Source organism: Choloepus didactylus, chromosome 11 (genome assembly GCF_015220235.1).
Source record: "Choloepus didactylus isolate mChoDid1 chromosome 11, mChoDid1.pri, whole genome shotgun sequence".
Classification (NCBI taxonomy): domain Eukaryota; kingdom Metazoa; phylum Chordata; class Mammalia; order Pilosa; family Megalonychidae; genus Choloepus; species Choloepus didactylus.
The window spans coordinates 78,957,031-78,982,544 of NC_051317.1; the positions used below are offsets into that span (position 1 = coordinate 78,957,031).

The following is a 25,514-nucleotide window of genomic DNA, read 5'->3' on the forward strand; positions in this document are numbered from 1 at the left end:
CAATGTCTCCAAAGTATAAATATAGGAATGGAACTGCTCATTTATTGCTTGTGTTCAGCTTTATTATTTTCCAAAGTGGTTGTATAAATCTGTACTCCCACCAGCGGTGGAGGACAGTCCCATTGCTCCACATGCCTTGGTTCTTCACTTTTTTTTCCCTTAAACTTCTTCACTTCATTTTTCATGACATTTGATACTGCAAAAAATATACATTGCTTACCGTGTAAATGCCAATTCTACAAACAGCAAATGAGATCTGGATACATTCAGACATTCTCTACAAGATTAAAATAAGAATAAAAGATTACAACTAAATGTTTGTACCAAAGAATTGGCTTCTTTGCTCTTGTTCTTGCTTCTCTCTTTAAATAAAAGTCTCCTGTATTCTGACATCTGCTATATGTGCAAGTGGTTAGGTGTTTCCCTTCTACTTCCTTTTTCAAGGCTGAATCAATTAAGACAGGGAAAATAAAAATGGGACATACTACTTTATCATGTAAGTATAAAGCAGACATCACATCCTCCAACTCAAGAGCACCATTTAAGGAATGTGATTTATATAATGGCTTAATTTCATTTTCTTTTAAATGTTGCTCTAATATCCAGTTTTTAATGATAAATTTTTGTGACTGCTATAAGTAGTTCTGTAAGTACTTTTTGTTTCATTCAATTCTTACCAGACCATAATTGTCTACAATACTTGTAATAGATGGAAGAGTAATCTTTATAAAAGGGAAAATCTTGGTAGTTAAATGCTGAAAGGTTTGAATGGGTTGAATTTAGAGAGAAAATAGAGATCCTTGGTATAAGAATATCAATGGCAGTACTCAATTTAGAATTTGCAACTTCTCATCCCAAGTAAAGTTCAGATTCCCAAAACTCACGTCCAATTACAAAAAGACGCCTACCAAACATGAGTACTGACTTATTTTCTTTTCTTTAACTGGGGGAATATTTTTAGCACATTAAATTAGCCAAAGTCAAAATACCCTAACTTTATACAGTCCAACATTGTTTCTTCTTGTCAAGTACAAGCTCCTCTGTAAAAGTTAAAATACCACAAACTTCAGCAATCATGGTTTTATCCATCGTGCCAAGGAAGCAGAGATATGGAATCCCTGGATTCCCAGAATAGCCAAAGTCTTCCAAAGACGCATACCTTTTGAAGGCCAAGAAGTCACATCAAACTGATTTTTGCAAGAGGCCCTTGCCTCTTCTAACAATGGTCACAATAAAGTGAAATCATATGATTAAAGGAAAATGGTAAGGAAAAGATTGGGAAGCCAAAGGCTATATGGATGAGTATTCAAAATAAAAATTACAGCAATGGAAAATCAAACTCAAAAGACAATTAGTTGGTTGACATTGTTAAACTCAACCTAAACTTTCAAAAGATTTCTAAACATTCACTGGAGCTGTTGTTCAAAACAAAAGATTGAAGATTTAACATTGGGGTCATTTGTATTATTAAGGTATCATTATAATTACTATTTAAACTGTAGCGATTTCCTTATTTTGAATGAAATGCACTACTTAGAACATGCCAGGGCAATGCCACTGACCTCCTCAGAGCTTAAGACTGAGAAAACTCATTACCTCCCCTAACATCCATTCTTCCCTTCCACCTTTGGAAAATTATCCCCTTTGTAACATAATAGTGAATTATTTAACAACTCACTCAGTAAACTGCAAAGGTTATTTTCCCAAAGTGGAAAAATCTTCTTTTATGCTTCCTGGAATAAAAGACTCCATTTCTCAGCCCTCCTTGGAACTGGGTTTTGCCATGCGACTAAGTTCTGGGTAATGAGATATAAGCCAAGGATGCTTAAAGGGAACTGTCTCTAAGAAGGACCTCTTTTTGCTCTTCTGCCTTTTCTCCTTCTTTTTCCAGTCTGGAACTGAGATTTACTATAGGTCCAGAGATTCTCTTGGATTGTGAGGGCTCCTTGAGTGTGGAAATCACACAAAGTGGAGCATAAACTTGAGCGAGCCTGGAGATACAAATGACAGTGGCACTGGCATACCACCTTCACTGTACAGGAAATAGAAATAAACTTCTAACTTGTTAAAGACTGTTGTCTGTCTCTCTTAGCCTAGCTTAATCTCATTTGGATTACAGTACTTTCAAAAGCAGTGCCATAAAAGAAAGGGCCTACCGTTTGCCAATAGAGTAATCCATTTTAAAAGCTTTATCTCTTCAAGAGGGAGAAATATTTATTCTTTAGTTACTAAAAATCTATTTTCCACTCCTTCCTTCTCACAAACCCCAAATGTGCAAGTACTGCTATTGGCCAAATAATTATTGCCAAAATTATTATCCTAAAAATCCTCAATTTATTCTGTGTATTTTTTTTTCCTTACTGGCCTTATTACCTCATTCTTTCTCTCTAACCTCTAATCCTTACAAATACTGCCTTATTCTTTAACATCCTATACCTCAGAGCAACTGGCACATCTATCACCCAAACTCCAAATTCATTCTAACAATAAGGTTCTTGTAAATAGCCTCTTCATTCAATTATTGGGAGTCAGATATAAAGAGACATTTAAACAAAAAATCAAATTTCCTTTGGTTATGATATAGGAACTGGTAATAAATGTAAAATGATTATTTCCCCTGTAGAGACAGTCTATTTGCAAGAATCTACTGCATGTTAACTGTAAACCCATGGGACAAAATGCATAGCTTGGAATGAAGGATGAGAACTTGAATATTTCCAGTTTAAAAATGGCTCTCTATTTTAGATAAACTCTGGTCCAACAGTCTCCAAATGAACATTCATAAAAAAACAATAACCTCAAAACCACCTCCTCTTCTTTGCTGCCCCATCTGAGAAAAGCACAAAAAGAGATGCTGTCAAAAGCAAGTCACCGATTGGGTAAAATCTTTTAAGAGAGCCTGCAGAAAAATATCTGTCATCCAGAGCAGAAGAAAAAGAACACTCAACTTCAAATTAATGCGACTACTTACAGTTTATTGTTGTTTTCCCTAAGAAATTTCAAAGGTAAGCATGAAAATAAAGGAGAAAAAAAAACTTCAACAAGATGGAAAAAAATAAATGTTATTTATCATACAGTTCCCCAAAAATTGACTTCAAAGTATAACAAAGTTCAGTTCCATCAGAGGGTGAAAAAACATAATGCTTTCTTTTCTAAGAAACCTCTTTAAAAATATTTAACATAATGACATTTCCAATTTTGATGCTGGATGTAACCTGTCACCCTGATATAAAGCAAGATGACTGTCGTTTTTCCTTATTTTCTCCTCTATAATTCTCGTGATGAAAATAAACAGGTTAATATAGCTCATCTAACTCTCTGAAAGTGCTGGGAGCAATATGTTAAAATTGGTGAATCAAGAATGGGGGAAGGGGAGGCAGTAAAACACCTTCTAAGGAGGTCCTAGAGTGAACCATCTATTTCCCAATAAGGCTAACTAAGATGTAGCATTTTCTCTTGACCCCATCTCAAAACAAATGGGCTGGAGGCAAAGAAGCAGGATTTGCAGAGCTGTGGAGAGAGAGAACCTATTCCAATATGTTTCGGACCACAAGGGATCTCCAAAGTGCTGAGGAGGTGGAATCCTCTCTGAGTAAAGGTTATGCCTGTCATTACACTTCCGTTACTCCTCCAGACTTGAAATAAACTCTCGGGAATGCCACCTACTTCAGAACTGGTATCTCCTTCTGTTAGGGTTGTCACTGAAAACATTAACAGTGAATTATTTAGCAACTCTTAGCATGCTTGAAAGGTTATTTTCCCCAAATGGAAAATAAGTAACTTTTTTTTAAAAAAGCTCATTACAAAATAAAATGAATATGTTTACAAAATGTGGAGGGTTTTGCTCCTCAACATCTATTTTATAGCTTCTTCAGACTAGGAAAAAGGAGGTTGATATTCAATATGAAAAGAAACATTTTCAGCTAAAGCAAAGTTGACAAAATTGTCCTCTCGACATTTTATAGGACATTTTCAGTTATAATAGTACACCATCATCCCAAGAGTGCATATACTTCACAAAAGGTCTACACCTGTATGGACAGAAGCTGCATGAATTCCATCAGCCATTCAAAAAGGAATCACTGTTCTCACCTGCAAAAAATAATAATTTTTAATACATGACCTCTTTGTGAAATTTAATCACAAAGATTTGAAAAGCTGTCTCGCAGAAATAACCAGAGATTTGAAAAATCATCCAGTAGGAATACCCAAATGAAATTCATAAATCACATCAGAATTTAAAAATTTCATGCCTGCAGAACTTTGGTCAATCTTCTGCAAAACATGACTAAAAATCACATACAATGTCCAAACTAGAGCAGATTTGGGCCCAAAAATAAAAGTAAGAATGGTTCTCTCTCTGAAAATTCTAATTTACAAGTACTGGTGGTAAGGGGTGGAGGGGTGGGGTAATCTCCTTCTAATAACCTCATTAAAAGAACAGCACCACTTACCATGAGGATTTATTCCTTCTACTTTTTAACAGGCACTGGGAATAAAAAATTCAATCCAAAAAGTAAAAGAATAAGCTGTTCCTGAGCATCTCTAATGTGCCGGGCACTGTTAGGTAAATACTGAATGCACAAAGATCCTTGATACCAAAACCTGGTATCAAGGATCTTCTAGCTCAGGAAAGGGCAGAGATGTAACATACCTGTGACAATGGCAACACAAATGTGTTCAGCACAAGAAGAGGTATGCACAGAGGGTTTCTGAGAGATAGAGTAGGAGCACTGAACCCATTACTGGGGCGTCAGGAAAGACTTTCTACAGGGGTCACCTCCTGAAGTGAGTCTTAGAAGATTAGGAGTTGGCCAAGTGAAAGGAAGCACAGAATAAAGAGCATTCCAAACAGAAGCAACAGCATGAGTATAAGCAGGAATCATCACAGGAAATACACGCACTGGAGGACTGCTAGTGGATGCCCTAAACATCCTCCTGTGATTTTCAAATAAGCACTTTACAATCTGACATGAATTATTGATACCTGTTGACTGACTGCCTACACACTGCCTATTCATTCATATTAATATACAAAGTATCCTTGTTTCAAGACTTAGGACTTTCCACTTGGCAGGAACTAAGCATTTCGCATCACTAAGTCTGCTCTACCTCAACACCCCTTCAGATGAAAAAGCCCCAAAGCAAGATGGCCAGCTCCCTACCATAACCTCCAGGCCCTAAAGGATCCAGCCCAGTTCCCCACTGCAGTCTGGCTTCTGGGCAGTCTCCACCCCCTCCCCATCCCCACTGTGTTCCAGCCATACCAGCCTCCCCTTGTCCCTGAAATCAAAACGGCCTCTTCCTAGGCTGGGTCTTGGCCTGGACAGGGCTTCTTTTTAACCTGCACATGGCTATCTTCACCTCCTTCACATCTGGGCTGAAGCAGCACCTCCTCAGACAGAACACACCAGACCTTAAAAGCCCTCTGTCCTCACCTCCTCTGTCTCATGACACTGCTTGTTTCCTTCTTAGCATTTATCACACCTACAATTACCTTGTTCATTCATAAAGTTATATGTTAACTGCCTGCCCCCATCCCTTAGAATGTAGTATCTATGAGGGCAGAAGTGTCTTTTGTTCTCTGTAGGCACAGGGCCCAGGCACATAGAAGGCACTCAATAAATAGCCAATAATAAAAACAACAACAAAATAGCAACACCAATAATACCCGACATTTAATGAGTACTCACCGTGTGCCAGGCACCACCCTACGTGCTTTGAAAATGAGAATTCATTTAATCCTCTCAATAATCCTTGTGAGTTACATCTACATATCACAAAACAGTTACATGTTTCGCCCAAAGTCAAAAAGCCAGTAAGTGGCTGAGCTGGAACTCAAATCCAGGCAAGTTAGTTCCAAAGTCCATGCACTTATCAGAAAAGACTTTTCTTTCTCCTAATTTCCATTCTCCTTAAATTTCAAAATCTTGTGCCTATAACTCTCTTCTAAGGGGTTTCTGCCTACCTCCTCCACCCCACTCCAGATAGGATAATGAAATACTCCAAAGGCCAGTTCTCTTGTGCTCTGCACGACTGTGATTCCATGACCCTGTTCTTCACTTCCTCACCTCCTAATGCCTCTGCAACCCACTCATCTGGCTTCTACTACAACCACTCTACTAAACTGCCTTGCACCAATGAAAATTCCATTAGATGCATTCCAGTCTGCAGAACAGCTTAATGGTGAAAACGGGACTCCAAAAGAAAGTCCAGGATTCAAGCCCTTTTACTAAATCAGTAACTCCACATTCAAGGTTTGGCCACACCATTACTCTGTGCCTCGGACAAGTTATTAAACCTCTCTAAGACTGTATTCTTATCTGTAAAATGGGGATAAGATAAGTATCTTCATCATAGGAGTCTAAGAATTAATTGAGATCATGCATGCAAAGCAGGTAAATGGATGAGAACTTTGACCAGCTGCCTGTATAATCAATAAAAGGTAACATTTATTTTATTATTTATTTGAACTCTGTATTATTTAAATTACCAATAACTCCCTTCAATGAAGTATCTCCAAAACCTAAATCTTCATCTATATCTACTCTTCAAAGCTCTAGAATGTTATTTTTAATCTCGTAGAAACTCTGTACTTGACAACAGAAACTTAAAATACCACAGAACACTTTTTCTAGAAACCTCAAACAAAACTTACCCTTTTTCCTCCCCACACTTAATCATTCCCAAAATCCTCTCTTGGTTGTCCCTTTCCCCATCCCCAAAGTTCCTCCTTTCTCAGGCCTCCATCCTCCCTTACCTGGCTTACTCCAAGCCTAATTCGAGTTCCAACTTTCGCATTCCTCCCTCCCTGCTACTTCTTAAAATACTAACTGGAAGAGAGTCTTAACTCTTCCAGGAGGCAAAACGTCAAAGAATGCATGCTTTGGCTGTGTATTAAATTTTAAATTGTTCTCAATTTTTTTTTTTAAAGAAAAAAAAAAAAAAAGGGTATCAACATCAGTATCCCTAGGCACTGAAAAGGTCCAGGCATCAGAATTTTCTAAAGCCCTAGGTAATTCTATTGTGCAGACAGAATGGGAGCAACTGGCTTGGATGACGAAAAGATTATTTCTTGCCCTTAAGCAGATTTGTGAGCACGCCCAGACCCTGAAGCTAGTCCTTTACCATCCAGAGGACATCACATGTGCCTCTAATGCTTTGGCTCTTACTGATATGAGTTTGTTCCAGTCTCTTTCACAGGATTATGTTCGAGAAAGTACCTGTGTTCATCTCCGTATTTGCCCCCGCATCTAACACACACAGTTCCCGGCACCTCATAGCTGCTCGAAAAATGTTCAAAGAATAAAGAAACAAATGAGCAGAAAAATCACCAGCATCAGCAGCATCCCTGACGCTACAGAATCTCTGCAGCTCTAGACTTTCCTCCATGCCTGCAGGAGCTTTATGTTCTTGCCAGCAATTAGCACAGGACCATACTATATGTTACATAATTACGTGATGAATGGATAGAGAAAACCCCCATTCAGTGTTTCATTTTACTGTGCCATAAAATCTACACAATTGCTTCATGAATAGAGCCAACAACAGTTCTTACTTTGAAAGCTTTCCAATGAATTAACCACACTTACCTGCCACTTCCCCCAGAGTTCCACAGGTCAATGGCTGCAAAGGGAGCTCTGATATCACTGCTAAGAGAAGTAGATTCAGTAATTTTAAGACCAATTTCTTCAGAATCTGATACTCCCAAACTCTGATACTTGTGTGAACAGCCATACCACTGTCTTACTCTTGCTGTAGACAAATAACCCCAATCAAAATGGGGGAATTTCTCGACATTTTCTGTGAAGTTCTGGGGCTACAGATAGCCAATTTGAGTTGCTGGGAGCTCTTTTTGGTTCCCAGGGACTCAACCAAGCTCCCTTTTTATTTTTCAAGACGACAAAACTTTTCTAAGCTTTTTGGTTTTCTCCTTGCCCTGAAGCCTGACCCCTCCCAAGCGGCACAAGCCCTCCCTCCCTTCCTTGATGGTTATTTCCTTGCTTCTCCAAAGATGTGCACACTGACACTTCTTATTTCATGGGTTTTACTGCTAATTATTAAAGAGAACACACAGATATGGGGAGATGATATTAAAATCTGATAAGGAAAGTCTGTATATTCATTGTCCATGTTTCTCATTGTATAGCAAAGGATGCCTCTTAAACTCCTGCCCTCCACCTGTTTGGATTTCTCCAAACTCCTCTCTTCACTCATGAACTGGAGATGGAATCACAACCCACAAATAGGTGAACTATATCCCCTCACAAGCCCACTTCTCTCAGGGGCTTTGCATTTATGAGGGCAGATGTCTTAATTTCCTATGGCTCTCATAACAAAGTGCCACAAACTACACAGCTTAGAACAACAGAAATTTATTGTCTCACAATTCCAAAGTTCAAAATCAAGGTGTCGGCAGGGCTGGGCTCTCTCTGAAACCTGTAGGGGAGAATCCTTCCTAGCTTCTTCCTAGCTTCTGGTCGTTTGCCAGCCATCTTTGGCATTCCTTGGCTTGCAGTTTCAGCACTTCAATCTCTGCCTCCATCGTTGTATGGTGTTTCCCATGTCTGTCTGTGTCCAAATTTCCCTCTTCTTAAAAGGAGACCAAATACAGTTTGCTCTCATCTTAACTAATCACATCTTCAAAGACCCCATATCTCCAAATAAGGTCATATTCACAGGAATGGGGGTTAGGACTTGAGCATGTCTTTTTGGGAGATGCAATTCAACCCATAAGAGCAGAGTTCCTAATCAAGCCTTCCTATAAGAGGGTAAATAATTTCTAGTAAAAGCAAATGAAACCATACCTATTGAACACACAGTTCTAACCATACCGAATTTAAAAGAATGGCCTTGATTACTTCAAGTCACAAGAGAAGAAAACAAATGACATTTATTAAGGGACTAGTATGTGCCAAGTGTTTTATATTCTTCATCTCACTCAGTCCTCACAATTAGAGCAATGTGGGGATTATTAGACCTGTTTTTCAAATGGAAAAATTTGAGGGTTACAGGAGTTCATTAACCTTTCCAAGCCATGTGGTTAGTAATCAGCAGAACATAGATTTTTCAAACTAGGTCTGACTACAAACCACTGGTTTTCAAACTCTGCACCCCAGATGGGATTCCGAAGGGACAGTTGGATATTCCACAAATGTTAAACAACAATGAAAACTGAATTTATTTTTAATTATTTTAGAGACTGAAATGCAGAAAAACACATACTCAAATATACTGTATGTGAAATTTTAACACACTAGAGACTTCCAACACATTAACTTGTGCTGACAGAATAACTTTGTGGGAAGTAGGGGAACAAGTCTTAGAATGAAACCTTCTGCCTTCCCTTTGGAGAGTAACTCAAGTTTGCACAAGTGAGCTACTTTAAAATCTGTAACAGAGGCATCTATAATTCTTTCAGGATCTTGTTTTTCCCTAATGCCACACCAAAAAGATAAAACAAAATGCAGAACCAAATAAATTAGATGAGTCTTTAGTTCTCATCCACATGTCTAAATTCAGTTTTGTGTATAACAAAACAGCTTTATCATCCTCCCTGATAATAATATAATATATAGTAATAATATATAATACCGTAAGTACATATATAAATACAATTTTTAAAAATAGATATAATAAAATATTACTTCTTTGCTTTACATATCTCAGTTCTGTATAAAATTGGTTGGAAAAAAGAATGCCACTGCTTAAAAGAAAAGAAACTTCTGAAATCCTGCCCTATACCACAATGCTTTTTAAATAATTCATGGTAAGGTGAAGAGATTGCCTGATATATTAGGACCAACTGAGAAGTAGAAGAAAAGTTGAAAGAAACCTTGTACTTACTTCGACTTCTTACTCAAGCCATGAACCCCTTCCGTAATATCCCTAAAAGGGAGGGAGTCAGCTTCTGCTTTGTCATTTCCGATTCAAGGCAGATGAACCTTAAGATAAGAAAGTTCTTTCTTACCCTGATCCAATATCTACTTTCCTATGATTTTGACCTCTCATTGTAGGTCTGCCTTCTGGAGATTCACAGAATACTGCTGACGCCCGTCTAATAACTGAAGCCACTGATCATGTTGTCTCCTTCTTTAAAGGTACCTCTAAGCACGCAAACCAAAACTCCAAAGCCAGTGAAACTTAGAATGCAATACTGCCTGTCTTTTCAGGGAGGTAAATCCTATTCTTCTAGCCTAGTGGTTTGCAAGCTACAACCCATGGATCAAATCAAGTCCACCACCAGTTTTTGTAAATAAAGTGTTACTGGAACAAAGCCACACTCATCTATTTATGCATTATCTATGGCTGCTTTCAAGCTAAAACAACAGAGTTGAATGGTTGAGACAGAGATTGTATGGCCCACAAACCTAAAACATTTACTATCTGGCCCTTTAAAGAAAACAGTGTATACACCCTGTTCTGACCCATCATCTGTAGTTTTCCCACAAGCAAAGAACTGTATTTCGTTCAGTGTCACAGGCTCAGTAGCTAAAAGAGTTATCCCTGCACTATCCAGGATGCCCATGGCAGTGTACCTGCCAGACACTAAGCTCTCAATAAGTATTTGTTGAATGAGGAAAGTTAGACAGGAAGGGAGAAGGGTTGGGAGGAAGGGAAGGTGAGGATTTTCTTCTCCTAGCATGTCCTTTTCTGTGACAAATACCATGCCTAGGTATTTAAACACAGGGCTGTATACCTGAATTAAAACTGAGGACCTATAGTCACTATTTTTTTTCATTTCAGGCAAATAAACACTCATTAGAACGCCACTGGGTAAAACAAGTCTCTGTTAATTGTGACATATCCAGGAAAATGTTACCCACATCTACTCTTAGAAGCTTAGAAGCATATTCCTTGTTGTTGCTGCTGCTGCTCTTTCAATATCACCAATTTCAACAATACAAAGAAATTAGGATAAACAGTCTTCATCTTAGAGGTTAACTCTTATGCGCTCTGGATTTGGGAATACAGAAGAGAACTGCTTTAAGACAGATGAGGAAGGAATCAAACCATCAGCGAGCTTGTTAGATTTTGATTCACTTCCCTCCTTTCTTCATAACCATGCATTTTTATGTTTATTCAAGGCAAACTTTGTTATAAAGAATTAAAATATGCATCACATCTTGCACAGCACTTTGAAATTGAAACTTTTTTTAGCAACTAGTTTAAGTATAATTGGGTTCTGTTATATTGCAAAGAATCTGATTAGAATCAACAACTGAACATCTTTCTCAACATGGAATCGAAAGAAATTTTTTACTATGTCTATTTTATGAAACTTCTCAAAGTGAATATCAAACTCACATAATTAATTTTTATAATAAAACAGTAACCACAGAATAAGAGAAAAGAAAGCTATTCACCTGTGGATATTTCCCAAGATGACCAATACAGCTATGCATCCCTCCAAATAAAGACATATTTGGGGAGAAACTTGAACATCACTAGCATAGGAATCTATTTCCAACACATTCAGACTGCAGAAAAATTGTGGCCTAAGTCCATAAGAAATGATAAAGAGGGGCACCAGCCCAAGGTCAGGTCAGTAGGGGCACTAAAGAAGTTAGGAAAGCTAACGAAATCTAGGAGAATCAAATCATTCCGTCTAAAATGTTTAAAATACTCATCTTGAAAACCCAACAACCATGGAAAAAATTATGCTACACTAAGAGAAATATTATCATGAACAATATAGAAGTACAATATTTCTGTATTAAAAAAAAAAAAGAGAGAAATCCAATAATCAAAAGAGAGTTCTTACATGAAGTGATGAGAAAAGAACCAGTCAGATTCAGGAAACATTCAAAGTGGCAAAGAACAGAAACATTATCCAATAAATCAGCCCAGCTCTCTTTTCTCCACAACATGCTGCCTCTCAGGAAACAAGAGGGGATAAAGAGCTGGCCAATAAATCACACACTAGGAAAAATGTTTTCAAAAGCAGAAACTTGACTTCAAACTGTTTGATTCCAACAAAAGGGAACTTGAGAGTTTCCAAACACAATGATATAATTCTAGACCTCAGGACACTTGCCTATTAAGTTTAAAGCAATTTGTTTCATTTGGCCAAACTTACATAATGGCAATAAGCAGAAGCAGCCTGCAGAGAGAAGTGGCTCTGCCGTATGCCACGCCAAGAACTTTCACCCCTGTAAATCAGAAATAGCTGCCACTTAAAACATGACCGACAAACAGTGGCAGTATTTTTAACCCAGTTATTTCACTATGTATATTAGGTGGTGGCAGAAAGGCAAATGAATAGAACCAGAGTGAAATCCTTTTGGTGACAACAGTACCATAAGTCCGTGTTTTATATACAAAGTCCCAATTCAATAATGGCAAATGCTTTTATAGTACTGACTTAAAATGCCAGGCTCTCCTTTAAAAGTAAGTGCAATCTCGTGGGACGGAGAACATCTTCTTGACCAAAAGGGGGATGTGAAAGGAAATGAAATAAGCTTCAGTGGCAGAGAGATTCCAAAAGGAGCCGAGAGGTCACTCTGGTGGGCACTCTTATGCACACTTTAGACAACCCTTTTTAGGTTCTAAAGAATTGGGGTAGCTGGTGGTGGATACCTGAAACTATCAAACTACAACCCAGAACCCATGAATCTCGAAGACAGTTGTATAAAAATGTAGCTTATGAGGGGTGACAATGGGATTGGAAAAGCCATAAGGACCACACTCCTCTTTGTCTAGTTTATGGATGGATGAGTAGAAAAATAGGGGAAGGAAACAAACAAACAAACAGACAAAGGTACCCAGTGTTCTTTTTTACTTCAATTGCTCTTTTTCACTTTAATTATTATTCTTGTTATTTTTGGGTGTGTGCTAATGAAGGTGTCAGGGATTGATTTAGGTGATGAATGTACAACTATGTAATGGTACTGTGAACAATTGAATGTACGATTTGTTTTGTATGACTGCGTGGTATGTGAATATAACACAATAAAATGAAGATAAAAAAAAAAACTAAAGGACAAATGGGGTGGGATGGGGGGATGATTTGGGTGTTCTTTTTTTGCTTTTATTTTTTATTCTTGTTCTGGTTCTTTCTGATGTAAGGAAAATGTTCAGAGATAGATTGTGGTGATGAACGCATAACTATGTTACCATACTGTGGACAGTGGATTGTATACCATGGATAATTGTATGGTGTGTGAGTGTATTTCAATAAAACTGAATTTAATTAAAAAATAAATAAATAAATAAATAAAATATATCATACCACTAAAAAAAAAAAAAAAGTAAGTGCAATCATTATGCCCATTTTGCATACACGAGGAAACTGAGAACAGACACAGGTAAGTAGCAGAACTAGAATCCAAATGTAGCCAGTCTCATTCTGAGTCAATGCTCTGACTCATTACTGTGTGGCCTCTCAGTCCAGCTACTCACTTAGCACCTCTTGCGTGCCTCTGTCCCTGCACTATGACACAATGGGTTTTGTCCTATAACAGAGACAGAACAAAGGCCTACGGCAGGGTCATGGTTAGCCCATTAGGCACCTCTGCGTAAATTCACAATGAGCCTGTTGGCAAGCCGAGTAGGTTTCAGCCCCCCTGACTCCGTTGTGCAGCATCCAATACATGTAACTAAGGCAGCCCTGGGAGCAGCTCTGGAAGGAGCCTCAACTCAGTCTCTGCGGTAAAGGGCTGAAAGAAGAGAATGTTTAAATAAGAGCAGGAGGGAAAAGGTCAACTCTCCAACTAAAAATAATTTCTGCAATCCTAATAGGAAGCAAGGATCAAACTGGCCATTCCAACTTTATTAACAATCCATTCAGATTACTATACAATTGTCCTAGACACAACACACAAAGGCTAACTAACCCTGAGATGGATTTTAGGTCCAGGTGAGAGGCCTCAACCTGGACCATCTTCGTCAGCTGTTTGGAAAAACACCTAGCTACTTCCACCATCTTACATATTACTCTTCTCCTGACCCCACGCTGCTCTGTGCCTCCTCTCCACAAGCTAACCTCACATTAGTCCCCTCTTCCCTGCCTTTCCAAAGAACCCGGTGCCACAGTGGTGGTGATGGTGATGGTGATGGTGATGGTGATGGTGATGGTGATGGTGATGATGATGATGGCAGTGGCAGTGGAGATGAGGGTGGTGTAGTTAATATGTAATAGGCATATATTAAGCCCTGGTTAAGACCAAGAGCTTTGGAGCCAGATTTCCTGGGTTCAAATCCCAGTTCTGCCGCTTACTAGCTGTATTATCTTGAAGAAGTTGCTTAACCATTTATGTCTCAGTTTTGACATTTGGAAAATGGAGATGACAATAGTACCTAGTTCATAAGGTTGTGAGGATTAAATGAGTAAAGCCCTTAGAAAGTGCCTGCCAATATAAACGGTGTTGAGTTTTTTGCTAAGATGAAGAGCAAGAAGCAGAGGCAGAGAAGTTTTCTAAATGCTCTAAAAGTACAGGTATAATTTCAGTTACTCTCACAACAAACCTAAGAGGTAGTTTGTGTCACTGTTAATTCATGGTCTCCAACTTCAACACTGCACAGCAGCCAACCCTTCTGTCTCTCTGGTCATCCCTCTGCAGCTGCTTCAATCCTATCCTGCTCAAACACCCCTCCCATCAATATTGCAGTCAGACTCAGCAAAATGACCACTCATTCTACTTCATCAGCATGTAAACAACCTCAAGTCCAGCCCCATTTAAAAAGGAAAGCCAACCCTGAATCTTCCCTCCCCCTACAGTTCGAGTCCCATCTTTCTTCTTTTTTTGCGGTAAAATTTCTTAAAAGATAATTGCAGCAGTGTCATTTCCTCGCTTTCCACTCCTCCACTTATCTGTGAAAGCACTCTAACCAAGGTCACCACTGACTTGAATCCAGTGGTCATTTTTCAGTCATTACCTGCATGATCTCTAGGCAACACTGAACACAACTGGTAACTTACTCCTTCTCGAAACTATCTCCCTCAAGCTGCCTGCCAACACATGCTCCGAGTTTTCTTCCAACCTCTCTGTCTTCCCTCATGCTCCTTTTTGGGTTCTTTTTCTTCTGATGGTCCCATGAAACCTGAGTGCCCACCATGTGCCAGCATTAACTGAGGCACTGCGCTTCCTCGGGACTCTTCCCTTCTCCCTCTGAACAAGCCTCCCTAGACAAGCTCATACATGCACGGTTTCAGTTATCATTTTAGTGGTTAGGAACATTGACCTAGACATTAGCCAGACCTGGTTTCAAATCCTGGCTACATCATTTCTTGTTCATGACGCTCAGTTTCTCTAAGGCCCTGCTTTCTAATCTCTAAAATGGTAACAGATAATGCATGAAAAATACTTAGCATTGTGCCGCCCACATGACCAACTAACAACAATATAACATAGCATATAGCAAATAAGAATAAATGTTAGTTTTTATTTTTAACTACACCTCCAAACCTCATCCCTGAGCTCCCATCTACCTACCTGAAACCTCAGACTGGATTCTGCACAGGCAGCTCAAACTTGACTTGAAAATCAAACTCCTCACTTTTCCTCCTGTGATGGCTTGAAGCTGTACGTACCCCAGAAAAGATCATGTTCTTAAATTTAACCCATTCCTATGGGTGTGGACCCATTGTGCACAGAATTTTTTGGTGAGTAGGATCTTAAGTTGAGATGTGAGCCACCTCAGTCTGGGTGGGTCTTAATTCTCTTACTGGAGTCCTTTATAAGATGATAAAAGAAAGAAGACAAAAAAAAGGTCCAGAGAAACTAAGAAAGAAAGAAGCTAAAAGAGAGGACACACAGAAAACAGAGAGGAACACTGAAACCAGAAGCTGGAAGCAATGAAACCGGGAGAGAAGGGAGAGACCAGCAGATGTTGCCATGTGTCTGGCCATGTGACAAAGGAACTGAGGATCGCCAGTAACCAGCCAGTCTTTGGGGAGAAGGTATCATCCTGTTGATGCCTTTATTTGGATATCTTCATGACCTCAGAACTGTAACTCTAATAAATCCTCATTGCCTAAAGCCAGTACACTTATCATATACTGTATTTTGTCAGCTTTAGCAAACTAAAACACCTCCTAACCTACTATTCCTTCAAGTATTAACTATCACAGTACATGACTCCATTATCCATCTGAATACCCATTGGTTTTAACACATGTTCATAAATTCTTCAATATTCCTCCCACAAGGAGATGGTGTCTATGTCTCCTGCCCTTGAACTCAAGCATGCCTTTCTGACTGCCCTGATGAACAGAATGCAGTAGGAGGAATGCTACGTGCCTGCTGAAACTAGGTTAGAAATGGCCAGGCAAAAGAAAGGAAACAAAATAAAGTTTCAGTGGCTGCAAGATTTTAAATCGGGTTGAGAGGTCATTCTGGATGTTATCCGTATGCATTATAAAGCTATTCCTTTTTAGTTTCTAGTGTATTAGAATAGCTAGAAGACAATATCAGAATCTGTTGAACTATAATCCAGTAGACTTGATTGTATAACTATACAGCTTTTATCATGGGACCATGTGATTGTGAAAACCTTATGACTGACACTCCCTGTATCCAGTGTATGGGCAGATGAGTAATAAAATAAAGACAAAAATATATATAAATAATAAGGGAGGGGCTAAGGGGTATGAGATGTTTTGGTTGTTCTTTTTTATTTTTTTCTTCAATTTGAAGTAATGAAAATGTTCTAAAATTGATTGTGGCAATGAATGCACAACAATATGATGATAGTGTGAGCCACTGATTGTATACTTTGGATGGATTATATGGTGTGTGAATATATCTCGATAAAATTGCATTAAAAAAAAAAAAAAGGATAGAAATGGCCAGGCAGCTTTTGCCAGTTTCTCTACATACAATTGCTCTGTGTACTTTCAACCACTAAGAAATCCAGCTACTTTGGGGCCATCACATAGAAAGGCCACATGAAGGGAGATACCCCAGGAGACCAAGCTTGTCCAGCCCCAGCCGTTGGTGTGTCTCTAGTCCAGGTGCCAGATATGTGTGTGACGAAGCCTTGAGATGACCCAGCCACCGTCTAATTGTAACTTCCTGAGAGACCCCAAGCAACAACTGCCTTTCTAAGCCCTCAACCCCCAGACTCATGAGTAAATTATTGTTCTAAGTTTCTGTTTGTGGTAGTTGTTACTCAGTAATAGATAGTCAAAACAATGCCCAAACCAAAACCCTGAGACTCATTCTTGATGTCTCCTCTGTTCTCATCTTCCAATTACAAAATTCCATCAATACTTCAAGGTTGTTTAAATCCATCCAATTTTCTGCATTCTTCCTGCCCCTAACTAGTTGTGAAGACCCACCATCTTATTTCTAGATCAGGACATCTTCTTTACTGGTCTTTTTTTTTTTTTTTAATTCAGTTTTATTGAAATATATTCACAAACCATACAGTCATCCATGGTATACAATCAACTGTTCACAGTATAATCATATAGTTATGCGTTCATCACCACAATCTATTTCTGAACATTTTCCTTACATCAGAAAGAATCAGAATAAGAATAAAAAATAAAAGTGAAAAGAGAATACCCAAACCATCCCCCCATCCCACCCTATTTGTCATTTAGTTTTTACTCCCATTTTTCTACTGATTTTTTTCAATTTTTTAACTTTGTTTATCAAAAAATTAAAAACAAACAGGCAAACAACAACCAAAAAAACCCCACAACATTTCAAACAAAGCAATGGATTAAGGAAAACAAATAACCTAAAATAACTACTTTGCTTCCAATATGTTCCTACCATACCCCAAGAAAATTAATAAACCATGTTCAAACAGAGGAGTAAGAAAAACAAATAATCTAAAATAACTACATTGCTTCCAACATGTTCCTATTTACTGGTCTTTTTACTCCAGTCTAGCCTCCCTTTCCAATCCTTCCCTTCACTACAATCAGATCTGACCCTGTCACTCCAAACTTTTAAGGTTTCCATTATATGACACTGGCCAGGCTCTCCAGATTCAGGTCTAGGCACTGCTCCTCCCCTGATCCAGCCACAATGATCCCTTGGAGTTCCTTGAAATCATGGGGTTTCTCGCCCCTATTCCCTCTGCCTGTCCCTGGCCCTGCCTGTCACCTGGCCAACTACTCAACCTCAATGGGACAGACTAAAAATGACTCCTCTGAGAAGCTCTCCCTGGCACCCAAGCCTAGGTTAGGTTCCCTATCATGTGCTCCCTTAATAACCTTTACTTTCTTCTAGAAAGAATATGCTACTCTAAAATGTTATTGCTTATTTTTCATCTCTATCAGAGTGTAAATTCTGGGCAAGCTCACATCTTACTCACTTCTGTATCTCCAATGCCCAGGACAGAACAAAAAATTAGAGTGGCTGAGTGAATGAACAGCAAATCAAGTATTTATAGGTAACTTTATTATTACTTAAATCCAAGAATTAGAAAAAAAGAATGGAAACAAAGACAGCTATTCCAGGAAGAATATGCGATGACTGAGAATTTTTTTAATTTTATTTAAAATTTTTAAATAAAAGAAACACTTGCGATCATCTTACTAACTTTAAAGATGAAGAAACTGTCCAAGCTCCCACACTTAGTTGGTCATGAAGCCAGGAAAAGAATCACGTCAACTGCCACCTATGCGACCTCTTCAAATTCTATCAGCAATACCAGAATTTTCAAAAGAATCTTATAATGGAAGAATATAATGTAGGAATTCCAGAATATTGCCAAATAATTTTTCCAAATTAAATTTCTGGTGAAATTTACAGACCCATCACAATAGCTAGATAAAATTGGAGAGGATATAGAGTAACTGATATTATCTCACACTGCTGGTGGGAGTCTAATTGGTACAACCACTTGGTTAAAAGGTTTGGCAGTATTTAGTAAACTTAAACATACATATACCCTATGACTCTGCAATTCCACTCCTGGGTATATACACCCTACAGAAAGGAGTGGTTTTTTTAGCCAAAAACATGTACAAAAAGGTTTGTGACATCTACATTCCAAATATCCTCAAACTGGAAACAACCAAATGCCCATCAACAATAGAATGGATAAATAAGTTAATACTATATTCATACAATAGAATACTATATTGCAGTGAAAAAGAACAAACTACTGATTCCCACAACAGATGAATGAGACAATACTGAGTAAAAATATCACACACACAAAATACATATTTGTGATTCTATTCACGTGATGTACAAAAGCAGGCAAAGCTAATTTCTAGGGGTATTGCCTGGGAGGGGACCATAGTGAGCCTTCTGGAGTACTGGAAATGTTTTCGATCTCCATGTGGGGGTAGTTACAAGACGCTGGCCTATATAAGTTCATTTAGCTGTGCACCTTTAAGACTTGTGCACTTTCCTGTGTGTTAGTTTTACCTCAATTTTTTTTAAAAGACAACTATTTCTTTCGGTGAATAAAAATTTTAATTAAAAAAAATGGGCACACATTAGCTTTATAACATATACTATTCATGTAGTACTTTATATACGTTATCTCAACTCTCAAAAAACCCTATGTTAAAGTTTTGGTGTTTTGTTTTTGTTTTTGTTTTTTTACAAATAGTAAGATTCTCATATCATATAATAGCAATAATTTCACCCTAAAAACTTTCTGAATCAGAGGGGAAAAGGAAGGAATAAATGTTAAAGTGATAGTAAAAATTAACTTTTACGTCCTTCCTAGGATCAGGAGAAAGCATATTATTTTATATATGGCAAAATTGCAGAACAGACCAAGAAAATATGTCATGTCCAAGTCAAGGACAACTTTTTGATCCCCAGATCTTAAAATGTACAAGAAAGAATGTGTTCCTATATAATTTTTATTAAAGTTATTTCACAAAATAACATTGTACATTGCCATTTGGGGGTGGGAGGGTGTAGACTCCCAATGTGTCACTGAGAGAAAAAAATCAAGGACAGAGGTGTTCTGGTTTGCTAATGCTGCCATTATTCAAAATACCAGAAATGGATTGGCTTTTATAAAGGGAGTTTATTTGGTTACAAAGATATAGTCCTAAGACCATAAAAGTGTCCAAACAAAGGCATCAACAATAGGGTATCTTCACTGAAGAACACCAATGGTGTCTGTCCGGAAAACTTCTATTAGCTGGGAAGGCACAGGCACATGACTAGAGTCTGCTCCGGGATTCTCATTTCAAAATGGCTTTCTCCCGGGGCGTTTCTCTCTAGGAATCTGGGGTTGTTCTCTTAAGTTTCTCCCAGGCAAACTCTCGACTAGCAAAAGTCTACTTTCAATGGCCATCTCCAAAATCAATCAATCAATCCCTTTCCCTTTCTCTCTCTCTCTCTCTCTCACAACTTCTGTCTGAGCTCTTACAGGGCTCCAGTAAACTAATCAAGACCCAAGCTGAATGGGAGGAGCCATATTTCCATGGAAACATTCAATCAAGAGGTCACACCCTAATCAAAGGTGTCACATCTCCATGGAAACAATCAAAAGATTCCAACCTAATCAACACTAATATGTCTGTCCCCACAAGATTGCACCAAAGAACATGGCGTTTTGGGGGACATAATACATCCAAACCAGCAGAGAGAGAGACTCACTTGCTTCCTTCTGTTGATACCATTATATTGAGTCATATAAACTCTTACACCACTCAGTATAGAGGTTATAATGTGATTTTTTTCTAAAGAACTTTACAGTTTATTGAGTATTTATGCTTTTATTAGTGCTAACAGCACAATGATCCTGATGGCATCTGAATTTTGAAAATGCAAAAACTGTGGTTCAAGGTCATTTGTCTTAGACCAGGTTCCCAGTATGTGGAGTGTCAGAAACAAGTACATTCTACATACATATATACATACACATACACACATACATACATACATGAAAACTTGAGGACTAACAGGATTGTCATCTTTTTATTCTGCCCAGTGATGACATTTTAAAAGAGAAACAGACAACCATTCACTATCATTTCAGAATAAAGATGATGTTTTAATATCTACAAAAAGTTGAAAAGATATCATCTCAGATTTTTTAAGTCTATAAATTAAATGTATGATTACTCTGCAACACTCCTCTGATTTTTCCATTTTGCCATGGACAGAGATTTGGGGAAATTACCACACAGATAATAGATGGAATACCTGAGACTCAAATCTAGGATTTCAAACTTCTCCAGGGCAATAATGAAAATATGTATAGATTAAAATTATGGGAGGTCACCAAGCCATCTAACAACTGAAGCAATTGAGATTACTCAATTGTCCCTAACCCTCAGTTTTCTCTCTTTTAGAGAGTCACCATGTACATCAGCATATTAAAAGCTCTAAGAAAGCTGTTTGTCCCAGTTTCCCAAACTTATTTGGTACTGGAACCCCTTTCGGTAGTAAGATCTATTAAAGTACTATAGAACTACTGTTCTTATGATATACTTTCACAAAAACCACAAAAGTGTCTATATGGAATGTTCATTGTAGCAGCCAAAAATGGAGCGAACTTAAAATAGTCAATGAAAACATGAGTAGTTAAGTAAACTCTGGTTATCAGTGTAATGCAGAAAATTCATGTTGCATTAAAGAAACTTAAAATTCTTAAAAAAGGAAGTCATAAAACTTGTCTTCATTATAATGTCATTTTCTACATGGGTGAGTGAGTCTGCACATAGACTGCAAGACTATATACTAAAATGTTAACCGGTTATCTGCTTGGCTGTACTCTCCAAATTTCCTTCACTAAGCTTTTACTTTATAATAAACATGCTACCAAAATAATTCTTCTACAGGCAAGAATATATATATTTTTTCAGTACATGTGTGTTAATATGAGCGGAAAATGACTGCTATAAACTAGAAAACATAAACTGAGGAATCATAATAAAGACTGAAATGTAATAAAATCTCATTAAACAGTTTACAAGACTCATGTTAGCCAAAACCATAAAACACACACAAAACCATGCCTCAAAATCAACACCTACTTTCTTCTGCGAGTGTCTCACAAAATTCAAATTAAAATCTCTACATACAATAAGAGAAATGATAATATCCAAACAGATACATAAAACAAATATCTACAAATCTACATGCAGCAACATTTATTACACTCAAAAACATTAAGTAGAGGAAAAAAGCAAATTTCAAAAAGGAAGTACAGTATGTTACCATTATTACCAAAACAAGGCTATATATTGTTAATGTGAATACAGATAAATAATAAAAATTCAAAAGCATGCAAGAGAACCATCCCCTCTAACTTTGGGATAGCTGTAAAGAAGGGTGGGAGGGGAAAGCATGGAGGGAGCGGGGAGGCTTTAGTTGTATCCTTAAAGTCCCATTTCTTTTAAAAAGATTGAAAAGCTTTCAAGTTAAAATGGCAAAATATTAACGACTGTTTATTCAGGGTGTTAGGTACATAGAAGTCTGTTATATTATTTTCTGCACTTTTCTGAATGCTTATAATAATAATTAAAAATAAATTCTTAAAGAATTATTTTTCACTTTAGCTCCTGACTTGATGTCTAGACTGATCAGAAACAGATAACAGGTACAGACCACATGTGCCTCAATCACTTGTCCTGAGATGGCTCCAGATTGTCATCCCCTTTCCCCAAGTGTGAGAGGCCAGAGAAGCAGCTACGCCTTTGGAAAAAAAGGAGCCATGAATATCTCTGTGGGAGGCACAGACAGTCTGAAGAAATAAATTCTCAACTCTGAGACAAGCAGTCCAGAGGTCAGAATGGTTCCCAGCAAATCAGGGTGCAAAGGAACCTGATAAATGAGATTGTCCAGCAAATCAAACTTTCCAAATGGTTAGTTACTATCGAAATCATGTAGGTGTGTTTGGCTGTAAGCCAAAGAGCAGAATACAGAACACAAGGTTAATGCAAAAGAGTAAAGGAGAGAGTGGGCAAACAATTAAAGCAAAGTCAGTGAGCCGGCCTGAGCACAAGGTACAAACCCACATTCTCTCCCCAATGGGAGCTGTACAGTTACAGAGCTCCCAGAAGAGGCCTCCCTGGGATGTCAAAGTGACAGTTGCAACCAAGTGACCCCTCAACTTCCAGCATGTGTCTCTGATCCATGCAGCCACTCTCACTCATCGTCTCAACAGTTATTATTAGGTAAGCAGTACAGAATAATGCTTAAAAGCCTGGGTTTGGAATCAGACAAGCTACATTCAAACCCTACTCCTGGCACCCCACTGGCTATGAGGATCCTGGCCATTACTCACCTTCTCAGAGCTGCAAGTTTCCTCTTCTGTAAGTCTGTACATCTTTTGCAAATCAGTAATACCTGGCTAACATGAGTGTTGCCTATGAGAAGGCTTAAATTAGGTGATGCACGTAAAACACTATGCACCACACATGGTACACAGACCCCTATTCACCAGGCACCAGACTAGATTCTGATGATAAAATGGTGCTCAAGATGGTCAGGGACCCTGCACTGATGCATGTTACAGACTTAGATGACAGTCACTACCTGGACTCATCCAAGGGGCATCTCCATGTCTTTAGCACTAGAAGTCAGGACTGGTTACATAATTTGCAGGGCCTGTTTCAAAATGAAAATGAGAAGTCCCTTGTTTACAAATTATTAAGGATTTCAAGATGTCAACACAGAGCATTAAATCAAGCATGGATCTCTTCTGAGAGCAGAGCTCTGTATGTCTGTACAGGTCACACATCCATGAAGTCTGCTTTGCACTCTGGTAGTAGTAAATGTGCCCAGAAACTGCAGATGCTGAGTGTCAACCAGAACCGGGCTACTTAGAGGCACCCAAACGCTTAAAGCATCTGGAGACATGCAAGGGGGAGAGCCACAGCCTAACTAAAGGGGACTGCAGGCCCAAAAATAAAAGCTATCATTAATTCGATTTGTGAGAAGTATCAGGGGATACTGCAGCTATTTGGTATCCATAATGCAGTTATCAGACTTCCCTAAAAAACTTTCCTTCCCTCTAGGCTTCCTAAGGAAAAAAAAATGTTTTATAGTTAAAGTCATCAGGGGACTTTGCCCAACTGAAGTCCAAAAGCAAAAAGCTGCTCAGGGCCTGGTGTTGCCCCACTTCTCGGGCAGCACTTGGTAAAGGAGCATAACAGACTTAACACAAACAAATAGATCCTGAGTCTCAGTGACCGCTTCAAAAGAAAACTGGGGCTTATGGCAGGTAAGAACATGCTCCTGAAGGGACATTAAGAGGCTGAGGGTAACAGGGATGCCTGGAATCCCAACTGTGGTCACTTGATGGAGCATTAGCTGCAGAAGATCACCGCGGTGACCAGAGTAAGGACATCACGGGGCAGGACTTGGGACACCACACAGTTTTCTGTCTATACAACCTCCTGGTTAATGGCCACTCAGCAAAGCCATTGAGGGTACAGGAGCATCAAGGCCCCCATGTTCTTCAACGTGGCAGTAGTCAAGGAGCACTTTTCTGCACCTGTTTACTTAAGAAAATGTCAGCATTTCAACAACTTTAGCACTAAGCTGCTGAGACTCTGCCCCAGCATGAAAGAGAAGGGGTTCAACTTCCCAGGTAGACTGCAATGAAGAGGGAAGGCCCGGGGCCACAATCCCAGAGCTATTCCTTGTTAGCTGTGTACCTCTCTGAGTCTCCGTTTAAATGCCATTACATATGGAAAGCATTTAAAGATAGTTTCTGGCACACAGTAAGTGCTCAATAAACAGTAACTGATTTTACCCTCCAAATTAGAACTCATAGGCTTGTCCCCACACACACCCTCCCCCCACCAGTAACACTGTCCACCTGTCAACAAGCACATGGTTTAGGCATCCTTCAGAACACAACTCCTGGAGGGCATGAATCACATCTCCTGTGTGTTGTCCACTAGGATTCACACCACAAAACTGGAGCAATGGAAACTAACACAAGGTCACGAACCAAAGCTCACATCTTTTCAGATGCAGATGGATTTGGGTAAACGTTTTGGCTATGAACTCCGTAGTTGACAGATCACCGTTTATTGTGTTCACGTTATTTTGTTATCTTCTGATTTATTAATAAAGGAACACTTAATGTGACTCTGCCTATTCCAGATGAAGTTCAGCCTTTAAAATGTTTGACCTACATTATTACTTTATAGTCAGTCACACCAAATATAACTTGTAATGCTTACAGTCATTCAGAGTTAAAACAACACACTTTTAAGATAACTGAACATCATATAAAATCACAAACACACTTTTGCTACTCTTTCCAAACAGACTCTTCGCCACGTATCCATGGGCTCTCCATTTGTAAGTACATCACAAGTTTCTGTTCTTGGTTGGCTGATTGGTTTTTATCCTGAGAATGCTGATGGATTTGTGCTGATCTGTCCATCTTCTCTCACCAGATCTTCCCCACTGATGAATGATTTTTATGATGGCAGGTACAGCGTGTGACCATGAAACTGTGCCAACTTCCCAGTTAATACAAGCAAAGAAATTCAGAACCCTGGCCTTATTAAATCCGAAACAAAACATATAAAAGCAATGATTCATTAACTGACAATTAGCATCCAAGATTAATCAAGCAATCTTAGTTGTCCCACTTTCAAGTCTAATTTTGCGTTTTAG

General features: G+C 38.6%; 1 protein-coding gene across 4 annotated transcripts in view; it reads right to left on the reverse strand.

Annotated features, from left to right (window-relative positions):
* Positions 1-25,514, reverse strand: part of ARL15 (ADP ribosylation factor like GTPase 15) — a 446,531-nt gene that overhangs the window by 416,873 nt on the left and 4,144 nt on the right. For 2 of the 4 annotated variants that reach the window (XM_037798775.1, XM_037798771.1), the window contains exons 2-3: positions 2,972-2,989; positions 221-277 (exon numbers count right to left, since the gene is read on the reverse strand). The exons of 1 other annotated variant lie outside the window; for it this stretch is intronic. In XM_037798775.1, the coding sequence (XP_037654703.1) occupies positions 221-274 (54 nt within the window). In that variant the 5' untranslated portion in view covers positions 275-277; positions 2,972-2,989. Of the gene's footprint in view, positions 1-220; positions 278-2,971; positions 2,990-7,592; positions 7,653-25,514 lie in introns of all 4 variants that reach the window. One more of the 4 variants, XM_037798773.1, reaches the window with a different exon arrangement.